Raw genomic sequence first — 20,006 nt, forward strand, 5'->3', positions numbered from 1 at the left:
GTGTTTTTTAAGCAAAACTTGACATTAAGCTAAATCCTGGCATAGCTGGCTTCTGAGCTTAAGGTAGTGGAAACTTTAGGCAAAGAAGGAAAGGGCTGGTCCCTTTAGAGTCTTAAATCAAAGAGCACAAGCCTGTTGCATTGAGGAAGGTGTGGCAGTTCACAGGAGGCTTTTTGTGATTGCATCAAAGCAGGTAATTGCTTGTTAAGGTTATTGCTTGAAGTATAGGAGCAGATAAGGTAATCTGATTCTCTCACAGAAACACTAGCCTGATTAAAGAAGATGTCATCATTTGAAGGCAAACATGACTTCATATGCAACAGCAACTTCTATCTATTATTTAAGTAGTCATGTCTTTGGGCAGATGGCACGTAAGAAATGTCAGAATTGAATTTAAATAAATATAATAACTATCCTGTTAGATCTTTTGATATCAAGTAAACCAAACGTATTCATTGGTTACGTTTTACTAGAAAAAACATGCAAATAAAAGTGTAAAACATGCTTAACATATTAAAGTACAATATAGATTGTTACGTGAAAATAAGTAGCTACTTACACGAAAAGCAGAATTTTGTAGATCAACTTCTTGATATCTACTGAAGTCTTAACTGCTGCACAAGAAAGTGAATGTATATAGCTATTTAGTTAAGCCTAAGATTTGCTGAAGTTGAATAGAACAATCTTTGCTAACACAATAGACTACAATAATTACTTTGACTTCCTAGAAGCTACTTTGACTGGAAGTAAACTAAAAACATCTGCCATGTGTGTAAGGGTTGCAGTCAGCTGGAGTTTACTGTAATGTTACTATACCTCTTAGTAGAGAATAAATAATGTGAAATATGAAAAAATCAGTTGTCAATTCAGTGTGATGGACAAGCATGATGTCTCTGTGGCCTTGTTACATCCAAACGTTGTTCTTGTATGTAAGCCTTCTGGGTTGATTGTATAGGCCAAAAAGTATTATTTAGTGGTTATCTGGTGAATTTGCTACAGAGCATGCTAAAAATCTTCTATGTAACGGGTAAAACAGTCTTGTCCAGGATCTGAGCTTGTTTTACTTGAGAAAATAAACAGCATACTGTTCATTTGTTAAATGGAATTTTCGAAGATAGTGAAGCAGGTTTCCTGCATTTGGAAGCTTTCAAGAAATACTTCTTACAAGACTGATCTCTAGTGTTTGAAAAGCATTTAAGTGCTTATTCCTTTACTGCCTGGAAGTAGCCATGTGCATGTATTTTTGCAGTAGAGCAATCCCTTGAAAGATAAAAATGAAACTGGTATTGACTGAAGTAGTATATGGAATAGAAATAGCTTCTTTTAAGGTAGTCCCTTGCATAAGAATCATAATTTGGCTAAGTGTATACTGAGAAGCATAGGTATAATATCTTGATTTTCTTCATACTGATTATAGTGGTTAATCTTTAATTCACTTAATTCACTAAATAACATAAGCTTTCTACAACAGAGCAGTGGAGAAACACCAATTTACTTGTTCCTTGGGGCTTTGCTAATTAAAACATGGTGAAATGTGGAGTAATGAAGTAGTTGAGTCTAGTATCATGGGTAAGGAGAATTAACTTTTTTGTCAGAACAGTTTTAAACAAACAAACAAAACCCACCACACAACAGTACTCTGGAGTGTCTGGTTCCTTCAAGTCTTTTATGCCTAAAGTTGTGTCTGCATTTTCAGCTTACAGTAGATTTAAACTCCTGTAAATGTGAACCCAGGTTCATGTTGCTGTACGAGGTATTTAGCAAACAGAATAGCAACAGTATTAGGTGTAAGTGCAGGGGTTTATCTGGAGTGCAGGGTGAAGAACCTCAATGTGTCTCAATTTATAAAAACAGGCATCTTACTTGACTTGAGAACGGTTAGTTCTGGTTTGCTGCAGGGGAAGGCTCTGCAGAAGGGCAGAAGTATGACGAGCACAGCAGATATTCCCCGCCTGTAGCCTGTCATTCTTCTCTGGATAAATAATGCTTTCACAAAGCAGTTCTTGAAGTGGTTCCTTGGGCTACGTTCCCTTTCCTAATTTCCAGACACCTAATCCTAGTTTACTGCTGTCTCCAGAAGCTCTCTGGAGTGGCTGGCCGGTGTGTGTTCGGGTAACGTCCTGCCTTGCGACTCCTTACGCAGCACCATAATACCACACCTGCTCCTGGCCTCGAGCACCACAGCCGGGAGGACACGTGCGTTTGTGTGGCGATGTGAGGCAGGCAGCCCGCGCCAGCCCACGTGCGAGCCCTTCCAGCTCCCGCTTCAGTCTGGTTTCCAAGATCGTGGCGGCTCTTGGGTGGCACAACAGGAGCGGTGTGTGTCTTAGGTGTGTGGTGCTTAAAGGCGAGGCGTCACCTAATGACTGAATTGAAAACGCTGGTGGGTATTGTGGGGAAATCGCTGTGGGCATTTTGGCTCTGCTCCACCCGAGTCGCATTGATTGGTTGGATGGCACCATCTTCCATCCTGCCGTAGGGTGGCTGTGCTGAAGAAAATGAGAGAAATGATCACTGCCCATTTAGCAAAGTAGTCTGCTTCAGTTTGTATGATGCACTAGATCTTCAAGTTCTTTTGCGGAAGGCCAAGGGAGTTCTGTTGAGGTTTGTGTGCTTGGACAGTGTATCTGTGTAACAAGGCAAGGAGTTCAGCATTGGCACTCTTGGTTAAATCACCCGCTGCTGCTGCTGAAGTAAAATTCATTGATTACTTTAACTTGGTTCCAGTATTTCACAGAACATAATCTTGTAACTTCATAAGTAAAAAAAATGTCTGCTTCTAATGTTATCAACGTGTTTTAGACCCACCTGGAAGATAAAAGGCTATCACTAACTGTTGGTGATATTTTTTTTCTTTTAAAAGTAAAAACTCCTTCTTGATTGTCAGTTCTATGTATTGTGTGTGTAGTTATTTGGTGTGTAATTGTGGCATGAATTTGGAACTGCTGAAAATAAGCATCTATGTTGTAATTTCCATGGGAGTTAAACTTTTGGATGCTCAGCTTCGGTTCCTGCTGGAGGCCCTGTGCTGCTGCTTCAGTTTCCTAGGGAAAGGAAAACATTTTCAAGCAGTCATAGTGCCTGTCACTAAAACAGGAGATTTGGAGAGAGCTGGCAGATGTTGTTTTAGTTAAAATGCTTGGGTTTGGAGGACTCAGCCTGCCCCGGCTGGGGGAAGGCTGCCACCTCGTGGGCTTCTGTGCGATTTTTAAACGCCTTTATTTTATTTATTGTGTGCGCTGTGGTCTGCACAGCTTCCTGCCTCGTGTCTCTGTGGTTATTCAATAGCCAGTTCTTCAGAAAAGTGAAGAGATATTTTATTTGTTGAAAAGACTTTGATGTTAAAATGCAAATATATATAAACTCTTATTACATCAAGTCAAACTAGTATTTCAATTCTGGGCATTGTAACGAAAGTGAAATGTTTAAATTCAGTTAACCTAAGCATGCTGTTTCTGCAACACTTGCTCCTATTGTCACCGTTTCCATGGTAACTTTTTTCTTTCATTTTTTTTTCCCTTCAGGCAATATCATTACTTATTTTACACATATATTATGTGTGTGTATATGTAAGTGTGTGTATATATAATATCAAAAATGTAAACCAAAGCTTGCTTTTAACATGTCTATGTTTAGCACTTCATCCATTTCTGTACTGAAATTAGCGTTTCAAAGTTAGAAGGCAAGGAAGAACTGATCACTTTCTAACATTTCTGGCTAAAATAGTCCATATATGTCAAAAGACAAAAGTAGGGTTAATGAGCCTGACATTTTGTTGAAGTCAATGTAGCTGAACAGGAAAGCTGTCATCTTTAAATGAGACAACTCAGGTACGATATAAAACTTATGAGCACTGAGTTTAAAACAAGAATAATGACAAGTGTTAGAGAGAGGCCATGTTGCTTACCAGAGGCCCTGTCATTTATGAATTGGAGCTGAGTAATCAGACACTTTCCTTTATATTCTGGTCTTCTAGGCTTCTTCTTTAGGAAGCCACATGCAGTATTTCCTCTAACTCCATGCAGTGTGGGCGTGAGGTGCTAGGAACCACTATACGTAAATCAGATGGCGGTTCCCAGATTGGCAGTGCTCCCTGGTGTGATGGAACAAAGGAGGGAATAAATGTCAGATGACTCAGTACAAAACAGCCCTTGCTGCCTCCAAACAGAAACCTTGGAATTGCTTGGTATAGCACTGAATGTGAAAATTAGATGTTTGCAGTGAACTTCCTGTTGTGTTTACCTGTCACGAGATACAAAGCTGTCCGTTATGCCAGGGGGAATGCCTGACCGTGTGGTTGGAGGTAGTTGAGATGTTTCAGAACCAGCTGTTCTGCAAACATGTTAACTGTAGTGTTAGTTTTATGTAATTACTCTCAACACACCACTAATGAGCTATGTTGTCTTTCAGAGCAAACCGTTATATGCTTATTTCATTCAGGAATAGTCGATCCTGAAAACTTACAAAATTTGACTTCTTAACCTCCATTTGGTATTTTAAAACCTGATGAAAGCACCAGGTACTTTAACACCAACCTAGGAAAGCAGGCCTGCAGGAAGGGCAAGGAACAGGGAACTAAGTCAGCTTAGCAGAAAGAGCTCCTAAGTGGATCTCTGCTCACGGCCTTAATAGTGCCTCCCCTGAATTTGGGGAGAGGTGTCTGTCCCTACAGACATCAGGACTGGTGGTGGTTTCAAAGCTGCACTTACTCGGTTTACCACATGTCGGCAGTTCCTTTAGTCTGGTCCTTTGTGTCTTGATCTGTCTGATCACCTCTAGCTTTGTTGCTGCTTTCTCTGCCCTGTTCCATGCATCACGCTTAGCAGCTTATTTTGGCACTGCCTTGAAGGAGCCACCCTTCAAAAATAGGGTGACGCTGCTTAAGTTTTTCTCAAATTTGGTTTATTAATATCAGGTCTGTTCTGACTTTACATAATTTGATAAACCAGAGATCGGGTGTATACAAATACTCCATTCAGTCACCAGAGGGAGAAATCTTGCCTTGACAAAGACTGCAGTCCTAGACACTGTTTCATCAAACAGTTTAATTTGGCTGCAATTTTAGTCAATTCCTCAGTGTGTAGGAGCAACGTGCACTGGCTGTTTGACAAAAATGTATCAGTTACTAAGTACTTGAAGTTCCCTGTAAAGCTTGCTTAAGAAGTGCTAAGCTTGTCAAAGGCTTGTTGAAATGTCGGTTTCAAACAGCTGTACTAAGTGCCCATGTTTTCTTCCATTTGATTCCTTAAAGGCCGTGTGTACAGGCAGTTTGAAGAAAACGGGCTTTGATTAAGGCAAGTCTAATTACAGCACAGGTAGTATGTCAGCAGCCCATGGTAGTGTTATCTCTGTAATGAATGCCCTTGGTAATTGATCAGCACCCAGTTACCTTGCATGTAAAGCTGGAGTTACAACTGCCTTGAGGCAGAGGTTTCTTTGAGTTGCAAATTTTTTTTTGAAATAGTCACCACTGATCATTGTCAGTAACACTCTCTCTGTATATATTTATGCTATTACTTATACTATTCTATACCGTATTTATATATATTTATACTATTTTTTCCTCCTTTAAGGCAAGAACTTCTGAAGTGGAATGGATGGGGGTATAATGACTCAAAATTCATATTCAATAAGAAGGGTCAAGCAGAATTTACAGGAAAAAGGTAAGCTGGAAACTTATATCAGTAAAGTATTTAATTTAGTATTTTTTTGAAAAGCATTTAAAAACTGCACTGTTCAGTTAAGCTGAAAGCAGCAGAAAGCTACCTGTATCTCATAGAATAGGTCATTAGTTCTGCACTTAACAGGTTTACTGAATTTTACACACAGCAGTGAAACTTCCCCTGGAGGAGTGGAATCAGACCAAGAATCTGCACCACCACCTAAAGATTTAGGAAAACATGCAGCAGTTCTGTGGAGTTGTGCCAGTTTTGAGAATCTCATGAAAGTCAGCAAGTTGCTTTACTTAAACTTTCGATTTGTTTTAGGTTTCTTAACCTTTGTGCATGGAGCTACTCTATCCTCCTAGTTTTAAAAACAAAAATTGCTCTACAGCTGCATGTTTTGTGGTGGCAGCATACATTTTTGATCTATTGCCTACTAGCCCTTTATAGAGCAAGTTCGTTTTTCTGAGAAATATCCATTTCAGTAAAGACAGCATTAACTCTACTTCAAGATCTCTACTTTATTCCAGTGTATTTTAAGCCTGTCTCTTGGTATCTTACTGTTCCCTTTTGCCTGAAAGGAAGGGAGTCTTGCAGTCTTTTTAGTTTAAAAAAATAATATACTTTCAGTAAGAGTAAAAATGATGATGATGATAATAAGGAAGATCAATAAGTTTGCTAGGGTACTGTCCTTCAGAAAAGCTCCTTCTTGTTCTTTGAGTTTCTGTAAACTAGCATTAGCTAGTTTGAATCAAAGCTGCAAAAATCTGTCTCTGGTGTTGAACACTAATGCTGAATCTCTTAATTTTCAGGCCCAGGTTAAAATGCAAAGCCTTAACTAAGGCATGAGTTTACTGTATGCTATTCAGGGAGATCGTGATGATCTCTCCTTTTGCCAGGATTCTGACCCTTGTCACTCTGCCAGTCATGCTTTCATCTGATGTCTTTAGTTTATCTGGGGTAGGTTACGCTGCACAGGAAGAATTTATGCAGGGTGATTTGAAAGAGGCAATGGTGTAGGGCTATACTTGATTTTTTTTTCTTCATGAAGAAGCAATGAGGCTGCTGTTTAACTGACGAGTACTAGTCCCTCTTCTAGAAAAAGGGGAGAATGGTGTTTTTCCCCCCACCTGCATTTTCTCTAACTGTATGAGAAAGTATTAGAAAGGCCATGTTGGCCCCCACCAGTGTAGTTTTCATGGAGTAGTTCCTCTCAGTGGTGAAAGAAAGGTGGGGCTGTTTAAAGAAGGAATGGGAGCCTGGCTTCTTGTGATCAATTGCGGTTGTAATCCGGTAGCATCTGCAAAGATTATGTTGGAGATGCCTTTTAGTATCCAGTCTTCTTGTTTGCACAAGACTCAGCTGTATCCCCTCCTCCACCTTCCTTCCATGCTGCGAGGAGTCCTGGGCCCTTTCTAGTCTGTGCTTGTAAGGCCCCTTGGTCTTTACAGTGGCTGTTCTCTGAACCCTCTCCAGCTCTTTTACATGTTTCTGGAAATGCAGAGCCAAAAGTGTGCACAGCACTCAAGATGGGGATAAACCAGGGTTCTGCAGATCAGTGTAAAAAAATCATCTGTCTTGTTTCTCATACCTGCCTTGATGATGCATAAGTGAAGATGCCTTGATTTTTTTTTTCCTGTACTGACTACTAGTCTAGTTCAGCAAAATATGCATGTAACACTTTATTCGTTCGTTTGTTTGTTCTTGTGGTTACATCACAGCTCATCTTTCTTCATTTGTCTGCTCAGTTAGGAAGGAGCTTGGGACCTTAAAAATACTATCAGTGTGCTATGTCTACCTGGAAGACCTTAGTATCATTCACCTGTTTGGAGAGTCCACTGTTCGTTCCAAATCACTGATGCAGGAATTATGTAAACTGGACCCAGGACCAGTGTGTGGCAAGTTGCACTCCTGAGTCTCTCTTAGACAGTGATCAATAAGCCCTGACCCTTCAGCCTGAAGAAGAACCTTTCCTTCAGTACCGTAGCAACATATTTTCTTTACTAGCAATTGAGGTAGAACCCCTGTGGGAAATCCAGAGGAGTGTGTTCACTGCATCCCCATTATTCACTTTCTTTTCACACAGTCATAGAACTCGAGGGGTTAGTGAAACAGGAATTCTCTTTATGGAAGTTGTGCTGACTGTCCCAATAGACCATGCTTATCTACCTGTCAAATGATCTTTATTACTGGCTCTACTGTCTCACCAGAGGTAGGAGATACTTGTCTGAGCAAATAAACCTGTTTTTTCCAGGGAGGAGAGTGAGGTGGGTTTTTTGTTTTGTTTTGTGTTTTCAGGGACTTCTTGCACGATCAACATATGTACAAAGCTTACCCCTGGGTAACTAATAGTAATTGTGTTCTGTGCAGTAAATTCACTAACTCTATCTCTCCTGGGGCTTATGTCTGCCTTGAGTTAGAAGTTGTTAGATTTCTGTTAACTTATTCAAGGACAAATTAAAGGTAAGATTACCTTTGTAAGCTAGCTGTAGCAATAGGTGGGCAACACTAAAAAGTATGTCTAGAGAAGAAACACCAAGCTGAGCCAAGATGCTCTATACCGTTGCAGACTCCCAATTTACATTAAACTTTTGTGGTATACTTTTGTTGCTTATTGTGCTTTCCTGCCTACGGAATTCACTTACCTGTTCTGTATGGATATGATGATATATAACAGCAGTCACAGGAGGGATCAGAGGGATCACCGAACATAGCCTTCTCAGCTGAAGAGTCTAGCTGAGTTAAGATATAGTTGTAGCCTTTCATCTCTAGGAATACTTTTTTTTTTTTTTTTTTCTCCAATGAGGTGAGCTGGAAGGTAGTTAAGATGAGGAAGCAAAAGGAATTGTTCTTTTTGCGCAACTGGTGACTTAATTGTAGCTGAGAAGGACAGGGTCATAACTGGATAGCTATGGTAATTAAATAATCGTAGAAGAAAGATCCATGGGGCCTAATGCAGTGACGTTATATACTATAGGATTCTCAACTGCTGAAAACTTGTGATACCAAAGGAGGGTATTTGTTTTCCTTTTTTTCAGAGAATGCTTGTGCATATATCATAAACATGCACAAGGTGTGCAGATGTACACAGTTAAGTTTCTACCTCACTAGGGTTTAAGTATGGGCTCAGCCTCACTTGTTCTTGCATTTGGTATGCATGATTATAAACAGCTTCTGTGTCCCTTGTCTTGTAACTAACTCTTCATCTGTCACATGGCTAAGCTCTTGCCAAGGGGGTTGTGACAGACACGTTCATGGCACTTGATGGGTTTTGATGCGTTCTGAGGGTGAGAGAGGAACCTTTGACTCTGTTTTTCTTGAAACCATCTAAGGTATATTGAGCTGGGTTTGTGTGTCTGAGGTTGCTTTGGTTTACATTTCAATGTGTCTATACATACATGCCCTCTATCTGTAACTGACTTGTAAACTATGACACTTTCTACATTACTGGGAGATCTTTCTTAAAAATGAAGATGGGGGGGTGGAATGTCTGAAAAGCCACATGCTGCAATTCCCAGATATCATGAAGGAACATAATTTCTAAGTTGTTGACATTTGATTTGATTTTTGTGTGAAGTATAGAACATATAAATACAAAGAAATTATGCAGCTGCGTGAAAACTAAATGAGCAGAAGCTTTGCAGACTTCTTTAAATCCAATTTTTCATCTAACTTACTATTTGTGCTTACTTAGAATCAAAAGAAGTGTATCTGACATACATTCTTTTAATTTAAAATGACCCTATGTAATATTGACTTTTCAGGTACAGATTAGGTGGTATGGTATTACCAACTTTTAAGGAATGGATAGAAAAAACCTTTGGAGCAAGTCTGGAGCACAAAACTACCTCTAGAGTAAGTAAATAGCTGAACCAGTTCCCTTGAATGTTAGTCGTGGTGATTGTCAAAACCAGATTGTTAAAGATGATTCAGCTGTTTGTCCTGAATGTCGCCTTCTATATAATTGATTTAAATTGTGTGTTATAACACTTCAGAGTTGCTATTTGGTGTAGAAATATTACATGAAACTTTCAGTGATTTAGCTTGACTTGTCATTCTAGATCAACTGGTATGACTGTGATAACATAGGTGGAAGATACGGTGACATTCAATTGTACAGTGTTTTTAGTGTATGTAATGTTATCCAAGTTCTTATTTGGCAGTAATATTTTTTCACATCTGGATGCTGAAAACTGGCTACCAGAATACCTAAGATTGAACTGAATGTTCAAAAAAAAAAATCAGAATATTCTGGGTTTTCTGAAGTATACATATTTTGCTTTTCAAAAAGAATAACTCAGCTTGGAGTGAGGTCATTTTAGGAAGAATTCCTTTGAGGCTGCAGGCTTCTGACTCAGTAACTGCCTAAGCAGCACTGGAAGCAGGCTGTGCTCTATACTTGTATGACGACTGTACAGTGACTGCAGTGATACTGCTTTGGTAATGGTTTTTTAGCCATTACTTGAGTGAGTTTAAAATTTTGTTTTCCCTGAAGCAGGCCATCTCACTGGGCCTGAAAACTTGAGCACTTCAGTCTTCTGCTAGTCAAGCCATTCTTTCATCTGCTATAACTTATGGTCTCTCCACGTGCCAATATAATATTTCAGAAATGTTTGTCTTGATGGGATTGTTTTCCTTGACTGAGGTTGGTCTTAACTGGCAGGTGCTCAGAGCAAAATTGCTTTAATTCACTGTGACCAGTGGTCCTGAGGGCTGTTGTTCCCTTCCTACGTGTATAGAAAATACAGAATAAAGCAGAATTGGGGGACTAGGGCAGATTCTTGAATATTATCTTGATTCCACAACACACCCTGAAGAGCTGGTTCGCAGGATATCTGCCAGCTGTGTTGCATGCTTTCCTGTTATACCATGCACCTCTGGTTCTGATGCTTTTGTTACAGTCTGAAACAGGCTGGCTACCTTGATGCAGAACACAATTCTTCGGAGTCTCTCAGTGTGTATCTGGACTTCTCATATCTAACTTCTCATAGCTATTCTCAGGTACTGCTGCAGGTCCCATTTTCATGTCTTTCTGATAGCTCCTGGTTTATGTTTCAGGTTGTCATACTGTATTGGTTTTCACCATCTATTGTCATCAGAGCATAAAGGAACTCAGGTATAGGAACAACAGCAGGAAAGGGACCTCTTGGTCCATATGTCTTTCTGTCTCATCTCTTCCTGCCTCTGTTCTATGGACTGCAAGGGTTTCCTGTTGCATGCAACCTTTCTGTTGTAATTAACAATAGTAAATGTACTTGCTTTTCTGATGCTCAAAGCCTGATGACATTTTTTCCTTTTCAGTCTAGACTTATACAGCAGTTTAGACCTGGTTCACGTAGATTTCCTGTCAAGCCTTTCAGTGTACAAATCTTTAAAATATCTCAGTCCCATAAGAATAAATAAAATTATTTTTGCCTGGCATTCTGCATAGGATTTATATGAATATTAAATTTTCAGTCTTGACGGTGGAAAAATTAGAGGACTAAAATGCTTGCAAAAAAGGAAAAAAACAAGGTACTTAGTTATCCATAGGGAAATGCTATAGCTTTAAGTAGTTCATCTTCCTCCTGTTGAAAACCAAGATCTTCCAGCATTTGGTGTTCAACTTGAAATGAAACAAAATGGTTCTGTCTACAAAAATCCATGAAGAAACAAGTTTAAACTAGAAAATGTAAGCAGAGCTAGCAAGGATTTTCTTTACCAAAGAGGTTTAAAGATCCTTGTACATTTCGTATTGGTTTGTTTCTCATGTTTTCCAAGTTCGTTAAGAGTTCTGCTCTTTGGGTTAGTAAATGGTGCTGTGTGAATGTGCATTAATAGCAGACTAGCAAGAGCTAACTAAGAGCAGCAATCCAAGACCTGACTTCCCCTCTGTTTATTCTGACTGGCCCCTAAAATCATGATCTTTTAAGAGCAGCATGGCTCTCACCTGAACAACACAATCTCTAGCTTCTGTATTTGTAGGTGACAGTGTGAATATGTTGGAGGGAAAAGCCTTTTTCTCAGATGTCTGACACCTTATTTCAAGTATAGCATCACCCTTAAAAAGCCATTCAAAACAGCACCTCTCTGTTTTTCCCAGGAGTAAATCATTATTAAAACTATATTTTCATTAGGTCATGTGTCACGTATGAAGAAAGTAAAACAAACACTTGGCTATCATTTTGTGCCTCTGAGGTTTTGTGAGCCATCAGACATGAACCTAACTGATGCAATTATTCTTTCCTTAAGTGATCCCTATAAGTACTCTTAATTTCTGTGTAACCTTATGTGCTTTCTTCTGAGGTGGACCCTGTTAGGCAACCTGTGGATCTAATTACTTGAAAACTTTCCTGGTGAAGGTTAAATCTTCTCTTCTTCAGATCTCACTGCTCTAGGAACCATCCCTTTCAGAACAGACTGCCATGGTGGCAGATGTGAGACTATAATCTTTTTTTTTTTTTTTCCCCTCTCGCTGTTGGCTTGGTAACTGGTGCTATCTTCTAAGCTTTTATTTTAGCAAGCCACCAGTTACATGTTGGCAAAAAGTGTGAGCACTTCTGGAGGCTATATGCAGAACAAAGAGGAGTGAAACTCTTCGTTCCAGGAAAGGAAACTTGGATGGGGGTGTGTGTATGTGTGTATATATATATATATGTATATATATATATAATGTATATTTTATGTAGAAGGCTGAAAAACTTTTTTCGAAGGAGCTGATCAGGACTTCTACCTAGAGGTTTTTGAAAACACCTGCATGTTAATGACTGCACGAGGATTTTATGAAGTCTTGTTGATGTGTGAGGTCTGCTTAAAGCATTCCTGTTATATTAGATCAATCACACTTAAATTTCTGGTATGTGACAGAAGGAGGGGAAGTGGGTTGGTAGAAACAGAACTGAAAGTACCGAGAACTAAAAGTACTGGAATCTGCATAGTATATGGTGGCCTTAGTGTGTATTTCTCTGTATTGTAGGAGAAATTTTTGTTCAAAAAGGAATTTTTACCTTAACCTTTATCAACAGGAGAGTCTTTAGTCCTATTCAGGCAGTTGTTTTTCTTGAATTCTGTAAAACAAAGTATTTTGTCTAGTCTGCCCTCATAAGCTAGTTCATTTCCCCAAACCTGTTAGGAAGAAAAAGGGAAAGAATGCGCTACTGGAATAAAACTTTGTGTGCATCTAGTCACCTGAATACCAAGCAGGACAAATGGGATCAGTGGCTGAAGATGAGGAAAAGAACTTCTGTGTTTCTAATTTCAAATAGCTATGTTTTGGTATCAGTTAGTGGTAAACTGTTTTTTTTTTATTTTTTATTTTGTACAGAAATGTGGTAAGAGGGAGCCTACCTTTAATTAACATATTTTTTGTATCATAGGCGTCCTTAAATGTTAATGATGTACCTCCATCCATTGTAAATGAAGAATTTCTTCAGGATCTTAGAGCCACTAATATCTCATATTCACAGGATGCAGAAGATAGGGTATTCAGAGCTCATGGTAAGAGAACTTCATTTATATAAGTGTACTTTAGATGCTTCCTGTTTGAACTTGTTAACTTATTGTTTGTGTTTCAGGTCACTGCCTACATGAGATATTTGTTCTCAGGGAAGGAATGTTTAAGAGAATTCCTGATATAGTTGTATGGCCTGGTAAGCTTAACTATTTTTTTTCTTCTTCCTTCTCAACTGTTTCTGAATTCTTGTGCTTTCTTGTCATGGGGAAGCCATCTTTGTTCATTGACTTAACTCATCTTTAGAGAACCTAAAGGATTCGCTTCATGAGGAAGTTGAATTCATTTTTAAATATAGTTGAAGTTTCAGATGAAAGCTGAATTCATGACTTGAGTAACCACAGCATATTGTGAACTTGTATGTGCAGCAGGAGTAGTTGTCTAAATGACACCCTAAATCTTGTTTTTAAAGGAGAACGTGATGATAGGAAGGTGGTGAAGTGTTTGTATTAAAGAATTTGGTCTTATGACGTGCAGTTCTTTAAAAGTAATTTTGAAAGTACGACACCTGTAACTCCAATCAGAAGACTCTACAAAGGATCATTGACTCGAAGAAATGGCAGTGCAATCTGAGTACAGGCTAGACCCATTTTAAATAGAATAGAATAATCACTAATGCTGTTGTAGGTAAGAACATGTAGCAGAAAGTAATGCTTGGTTTTATCTAGTAGAAGACAAATATCTAAACTGATAAAACTCTGTGCTAACTCATGTGATTTTTTTGTTTGCAAGTCATATTTCTCAGGTCACTAGGACCTACTTTCCATGTGCTGTTCTTCAGTAGCTAATGAAAAAGGCATCTGGTCTAAGTACCTAAGCTTTATGAATCCAACTTTTCTTTTTCCGTTTATTACTTTCTGAAATTTCAATAGCTGCACTGTATTAGAAACCCCAAGATTAGTCTTAGCTCAGTTTTCATACTTTATTTAGAAAAACAAAATTGCATGGGAAGGATAAAAGAGACGCTGTAAGATGCTTCTGAATATTTGAGGACAGTTACTGACATGACAGCATTGGTGACTAAGAACAGCGTTCATTACCACTCCATTTTATTTTGTGCAGCTCTGAAAGCAACTGAAATAAAATGACTGTATTGGTTTAGAGCTGATCTGTATGGCCAGAGCAAAATAGCCAGAGTATGTAAGCCTATGCAGTCAGTCCTGCTTATTCTCTGCTGTTTGCAAACACTCAGGTATATGTTACATCTGATCTTTATTTGATAGTCCTTCTCCTTCCCTGTGCACATGCATTTCTGCTTCCGCCTTTGACCTGATGTACAATACATTCGGAAAAAGTAAATTTGACCAGTGGGTCTACTTTTGAAATGGAATGTCAGCCAGGAAGAAAAATATTTGTTGCTCAGCTCTCAAAAAGGATTAATTTCATTTAATATAGATTGGACAACCTATTTTCAATAAAGCTTTGAACTTAACTTGTTCTCCAAGATACCTCAATTGTTAACTGTTTGGTAGCCCGTCTTGCCCTGAGAATTCCCAGAAGGTCTCAATCTGTGAGCAGTGACCAAGTCTATAGTAATTTCTTTATAATTTAGATGTGAAACAATTCTACTTTTACTGTAGAGCTTTGTTAATTTTTGGTCCAGACCATTACGGTGTCTACCTCTTTGAAATATCTTCCTTTCTGGTGTCAGAAAAGGAGCTGTTGAGTATCTAGACTCCTGATATTTAAGCAACAGTAATAAGTCCAAATCCTCTTTTTAACTGTTTGTTGTTTGTTTGTTTTTAGTTTGCCATGAAGATGTAGTTAAAATTGTGGAATTAGCATGTAAACATAATCTCTGCATAATACCATTTGGTGGTAAGTATTATTAAATCTCAAATCTGTTTAAAATCACCAGTGCAAAAGTATTGTACTTCAGTTCAATTAAATCTGCAGTTTTAGTAATGTATAGTTCAAAAGTTAGATCTATTAGCAGTACATTGAGTGCTGTCAATTTTCTTGCATTATTAAAAGCTGCTCTATTCAGTTTAGCAAAAGTCAGAAGTGTAAAAACCATGAATATTAGGGGTGTAAGAAGAGAGGTTATGAGAGGTTGAAATCTACCTCTGTGCTTGGAACTCTTCTAGGAAATAAGAGAGACAATTATCTATTTTGAAGGTATTTTTTGGATACATTTCTTGTGCTCTGTTCCCACAAACACCTATAAATTAGTTTGTTCATCAGAGTGCAGTGTATTGTTGAATCTCGTAGGTCCAAGGAGGATAGTTGTCAGACACAATTTTGCAAAATCATTAACCATAATTCTAATTTCTTTTTAGACACTAATCAACTTGGAAGTTAGAGTAGATGTTTCTCTTGTAAGGAGTTTTCAGGAAATGTTCTGGGTTTTGTAGAACATAAGCAAAAGCCTGTATAATCTGGGTCCTTTTCAGTCTAAATAACTTCTAAGGAAGTTCACATTATTAATTGTGTATGTTGTTTCCTCTAAACCTGCTGAGGTAGTGTGAGTTACCTGGTTTTGACTTGGACGCCAGGTAACATGGGATGTTGGCTCTCACAAGCTTATTTCTGTAAGAAGTGTTTTGTCGAGAACTCTTAATTCTGTGTGATAAGTCTAGGCCTTGGTGCTTATGCTGCAGGCCCATGTAGGAAGGATGTTTACTATTTGAGAATATAAACATGTCATTTCGGCTCCATTAGTTTGATATGATGCTTGTTTCTCCCTGAAATGCTTGCCAGATACACTTGGAGAGCTGTATGACTGCTACAAATCATCTTTGGTACCAGTAAATGAGTATAGGTGAGAGCAGCAATATTGACTAGCTCATGTTCACTGATCGGGATACAGGAAGATCTTCAGGATTTTGTCTAATCTGGTATATTTAACTACGGTCGACTTCCGAGGCTATTGTAGGGGTTGGTATTAAAATATCATCTTTCCTATTATTGGAAACAAAGATGATGTGTCTTGATGCAGCTGAAGAGTACTCGTGTTTTATTAGCTGGCACCATCTCTGTACTTGCCACTGCTTGTTCTTCTCTGTAGTATTCTAGTCTCTTTTTTTCCTATGGCTTTTGGAGTCTTTGAGAAGCCAAAGGCTTCTTGGACACTGTTCTGCAACATGCAATGAAGATGCACTAGAAACCGCCAGAGAAGTTTGGTATTTGTTTTTATTCATCCATGTTTATAGTTACACTCTTTCAGTTTGTTTCTTGCTTTCAGGTAAGTCTTGCATTCCTAAATTAAGTAGACCTCTTCACTTCCACCTAGAAAGTGGGCTGTAGTGCCCTTTGTAGTGCTCTCAGAAGAATACATAGAAACGGCTATCTCTGTTTCTTGGGTGGCTTCATTTCTTATCCCTCCCTGCTTGTAAATTCTGCTCCAGGCTTTACAGCAGCAGATGAGATGATCACAATTTCATGGTTTGTTTTCAAGTGCTGTTAAAGCCTTCTGTTTGCTACAGTGTTGCCTTGATTTTGTGAAACTCTCAATTCAGAAGGACAGCTTTAGAATATTATATTCATTAGCTTCAAACAGTTAATTTCAGTGATCTTACTTTATTAAGCTCAATGTTAGAAATGAGGGAGAGAAGGATGGGTATGTGGGGAAAAGGTTACCAGAGAATTTTACCATTGCAATATCCCTCGCATATTTTCAGGGGGAACAAGTGTCTCTAGTGCCCTTGAATGCCCTGAAGAAGAAAAAAGAACAATTGTCTCACTGGATACATCGCAAATGGTATGTATCTCTTCTAGGGGGGGAAAAAAAAGTTGAAATTTCTTTCTTTGTTGAAGAACAGATCTGAGATGGAAGTATTAACTTGTACCATGTATGATTAAATCAGTGCTCCTTCAGTTAAAGTGATATTTTGTTTAAGCTAGCCCTGTACTTTATATGACCTGTGTACTTAGAAAAAAATAAATCCTATTGTTGGACCTTCTTATGGCAGCTTTACTTAAGTCAAAGTCAGAGGAAGGTACTATTCTTCTATATTGGAATTGTCTAAGTTAAGTGAAAGTCTAGGAGGAAGCTAGTTGTTCTTGTAAATTACACTGTTTTTTACAGACCTAAAAATATACTTCAACTGTGAAGGCTGATAAGATGGTGTAATATCTATAACTCAACCTGCAGGATTAACTTTTTTTAAGAAATAAAATAAAAATCTCCATTTTGTGTAGATATCATCTCAAGAACGTGAAGTTCATAGTTTTACGGCATTCCGGAAATTAAGTTCTGTAAAATTTAGTCCTAGTTCTCAGCTTTCCTTTATAAAGAACTTCTATAGTTGTAAAATGACCATTTTGTGGTTACATAGTAATGAGATGCTTCAGAAATAGCTCTGTGTCTCTTAATGTTAAGCTGTACTGTTTCTTAGCTCCTGCAGAACTTAACTCCTTTATCCTTGAAGGTAATACCTGGGTTTTGGCTTCCTTTTTTCTGCTTATTTCGTGATGGTTAGGTTAAGTTAGTAGCTTCTGAGTGTTTCTGGCTACAAAGTGACTTTTCTTCTACAATGCAGTAGTTGTGCATTGAAGGAAACTCTACATTCACATATGGGGTGAAATTCAGAGTACAACATTGGCTCAGGCCTTTGTTTGAACTTACTGACTCATCGCCCACAGCTTTGACTAATGTCTGGTTTGGGGGTGGGAGAGGAATGTACTAAACTCCTGCTATCATCCTTTTGTGTTGGCTAGACATGTAATTATATATATCAGGTCAGGAAACACACCGCTTTTTTGAATGCATCTTGAATAATGCTGCCAAGCAATTTTTGTGCTCATTGATGTGGAGTGAAAATAAAGAAACTAGGGTGGAAAGGACTCCCAGGGCAATTAAGTTGATCAGACAAGTTTTACTGTTTTAATAGGCAGTTAATGGTTATTTTTGTCTTACATGTAGGGTCTGTGTTGCATAAAAACTCATTTATGTAGCATCTCAGATCAGTTAAGTAGTCCATGTTGAAACTGAAAGTGTTTTCCGAGTTAAAACAGCTGGCTATTGAGGGGAGAGAATTGTTTTAAAGTTAATTGTTCATAGTTTAAGTTGGACTACAAAATGTCCACATTTGCCACTTGAGAAAGCAAGGCAAACTGAGCTAGAGCTGTTCTCCTTCTATGCAATATAATAACGCAAAATTATACAAGTGCCATAGAAGTGATTTGGAACACTTGTAGGAGCTCCCCTGTATCCTTTGATTTTCATGAAATTTGTTGATTTCAATAATAAACTTCTAATCTGACGTCAATTTGGGCATACATATAAAAATAAAATCTGTCTTTGAGTAAAAGGTGAATCAGCAGTCTTCTGCTGCAGTAGACAGCTCTAATGCACCACGCGGCATGTAGTTCAGAGCATAAATACTGTAAGCATTAAGGAATAGTGAGTTTTTAACTGTACTAAATGGAAACTGCATACATGACTGTAGAAGAACTGTATCCAGAAATCTGAAGAATGTTGGGCAGTGTTGTTTTTGGCAAATGAAGCTTGATGTATTTTTTGTCAACAAGTCAAGGCTTAAGTTCTGTATAATAATTAAGACTTCTGAAAGATGCTTAAGTTGAATAACCAAACTGCCAGCAGTTTACCTACCAAGTCACTGTGTGAACATGTAATATCTACACTTAGTATATGGTAGTATATATAAATATAAAAATGTGGCTGTAGTGGTCCTTCAGGTAGTAATTCTTGTTGAAAATGAGTGATATTAGCTTTATTCAGGGAGACAGACATAGTACATAGTACACATACTATTATTTTCATTTCTGTGATGTCGTGTTAATATAAATACAGTATTTATGCTGTAGTCTGTTCCAGAATTTGCAAAGTAAAGGGTTGTTGCATGTTTCTTTTTTCTACTGATTTATCTTCATAAAGCTGTTTTTTCTGAACTCTCAATCCTGGATAATAACTCTACAATTACTTATCAGTGAAGAATTGAAGCTGAAGCTTCTGTGGCATTCTTGCTATACACAGAGCTAAATACAGATTTAAGTTTCTACTTCACGTGGATTGTCCTCATTGATAATTACTCTTAGTGTATCATTTAGTGTTTGCTTCTTTCCCTGTTTAGTAGATAATGCTGATGGGTCAGTAAAATGGTATAATCCTTCCAGGTTTTCAATTTCTTCAGTGTGTATATTCTCTGACATCCTATAGCATATCTTTCGTCCCACTCAGTCTGTTTAACTCAGGGATTATACTCAAGAATACTTACCTTGGTATATATCCAACGTCCACATATTTGGATTCAGGCACCTTAAATTGTGTTCTTTGTGGAAAAATGTTGTATTGCTTAATATCTGTAGGAGTTTTGGCTTAATATTTTCTGGATTTTCTGCACTGTTTCTATAAATGTTCCCAGTATGAATTGACTAATAACTATAACGTTATTCACTTACAATAGTGACTTTGTGAATTGTAACCTGTTGTATCACTGTTTGAGGGAGTGAGGGCTCAGCTTCTGCTGCTGTAATAACTGGAACTGTATTAACAGTAACTTATATGACCAAGTATTTTTGATCATATAGCATTAGGGAAGGAAATAAAAAAAATCCTTTAACACTGATTCTTAGTTTTGATTGGCTTTCCAACAGAATCGGATTCTCTGGATAGATGAGAAAAACTTAACAGCGTGTGTGGAAGCTGGCATTGTTGGACAAGATTTGGAAAAACAGGTATTTTTTTAATGTCAAACATGTGGTATTTCTCCATATCATTCTTCGTTGTTCCTCATATCTTGTCTAAATCGCTGCATTACATACATGGTTATGAACATTACGTGCATAGTTAGGAACCACGTTGGATGCTGTATTTGATACACATTTTTAAATTACAATTTTTCTTTTAGACGTAGCCACAAAATACATGTACACTAAGTTGTTACATCCTA

General features: G+C 38.0%; 1 protein-coding gene across 3 annotated transcripts in view; it reads left to right on the forward strand.

Moving 5' to 3' along the window:
• The window catches only part of AGPS (alkylglycerone phosphate synthase), an 81,208-nt gene that overhangs the window by 34,526 nt on the left and 26,676 nt on the right, over positions 1–20,006 (forward strand). For 2 of the 3 annotated variants that reach the window (XM_083841034.1, XM_083841033.1), the window contains 7 exons: positions 5,574–5,663; positions 9,428–9,518; positions 13,019–13,139; positions 13,217–13,291; positions 14,899–14,970; positions 16,773–16,852; positions 19,711–19,791. In XM_083841034.1, coding sequence (XP_083697160.1) covers positions 9,444–9,518; positions 13,019–13,139; positions 13,217–13,291; positions 14,899–14,970; positions 16,773–16,852; positions 19,711–19,791 — 504 coding nt within the window. In that variant the 5' untranslated portion in view covers positions 5,574–5,663; positions 9,428–9,443. Of the gene's footprint in view, positions 1–3,632; positions 5,295–5,573; positions 5,664–9,427; positions 9,519–13,018; positions 13,140–13,216; positions 13,292–14,898; positions 14,971–16,772; positions 16,853–19,710; positions 19,792–20,006 lie in introns of those variants that run through there. The other variant, XM_083841035.1, reaches the window with a different exon arrangement.

This window comes from Anser anser (assembly GCF_964211835.1).
Source record: "Anser anser genome assembly, chromosome: 6".
NCBI lineage: Eukaryota > Metazoa > Chordata > Aves > Anseriformes > Anatidae > Anser > Anser anser.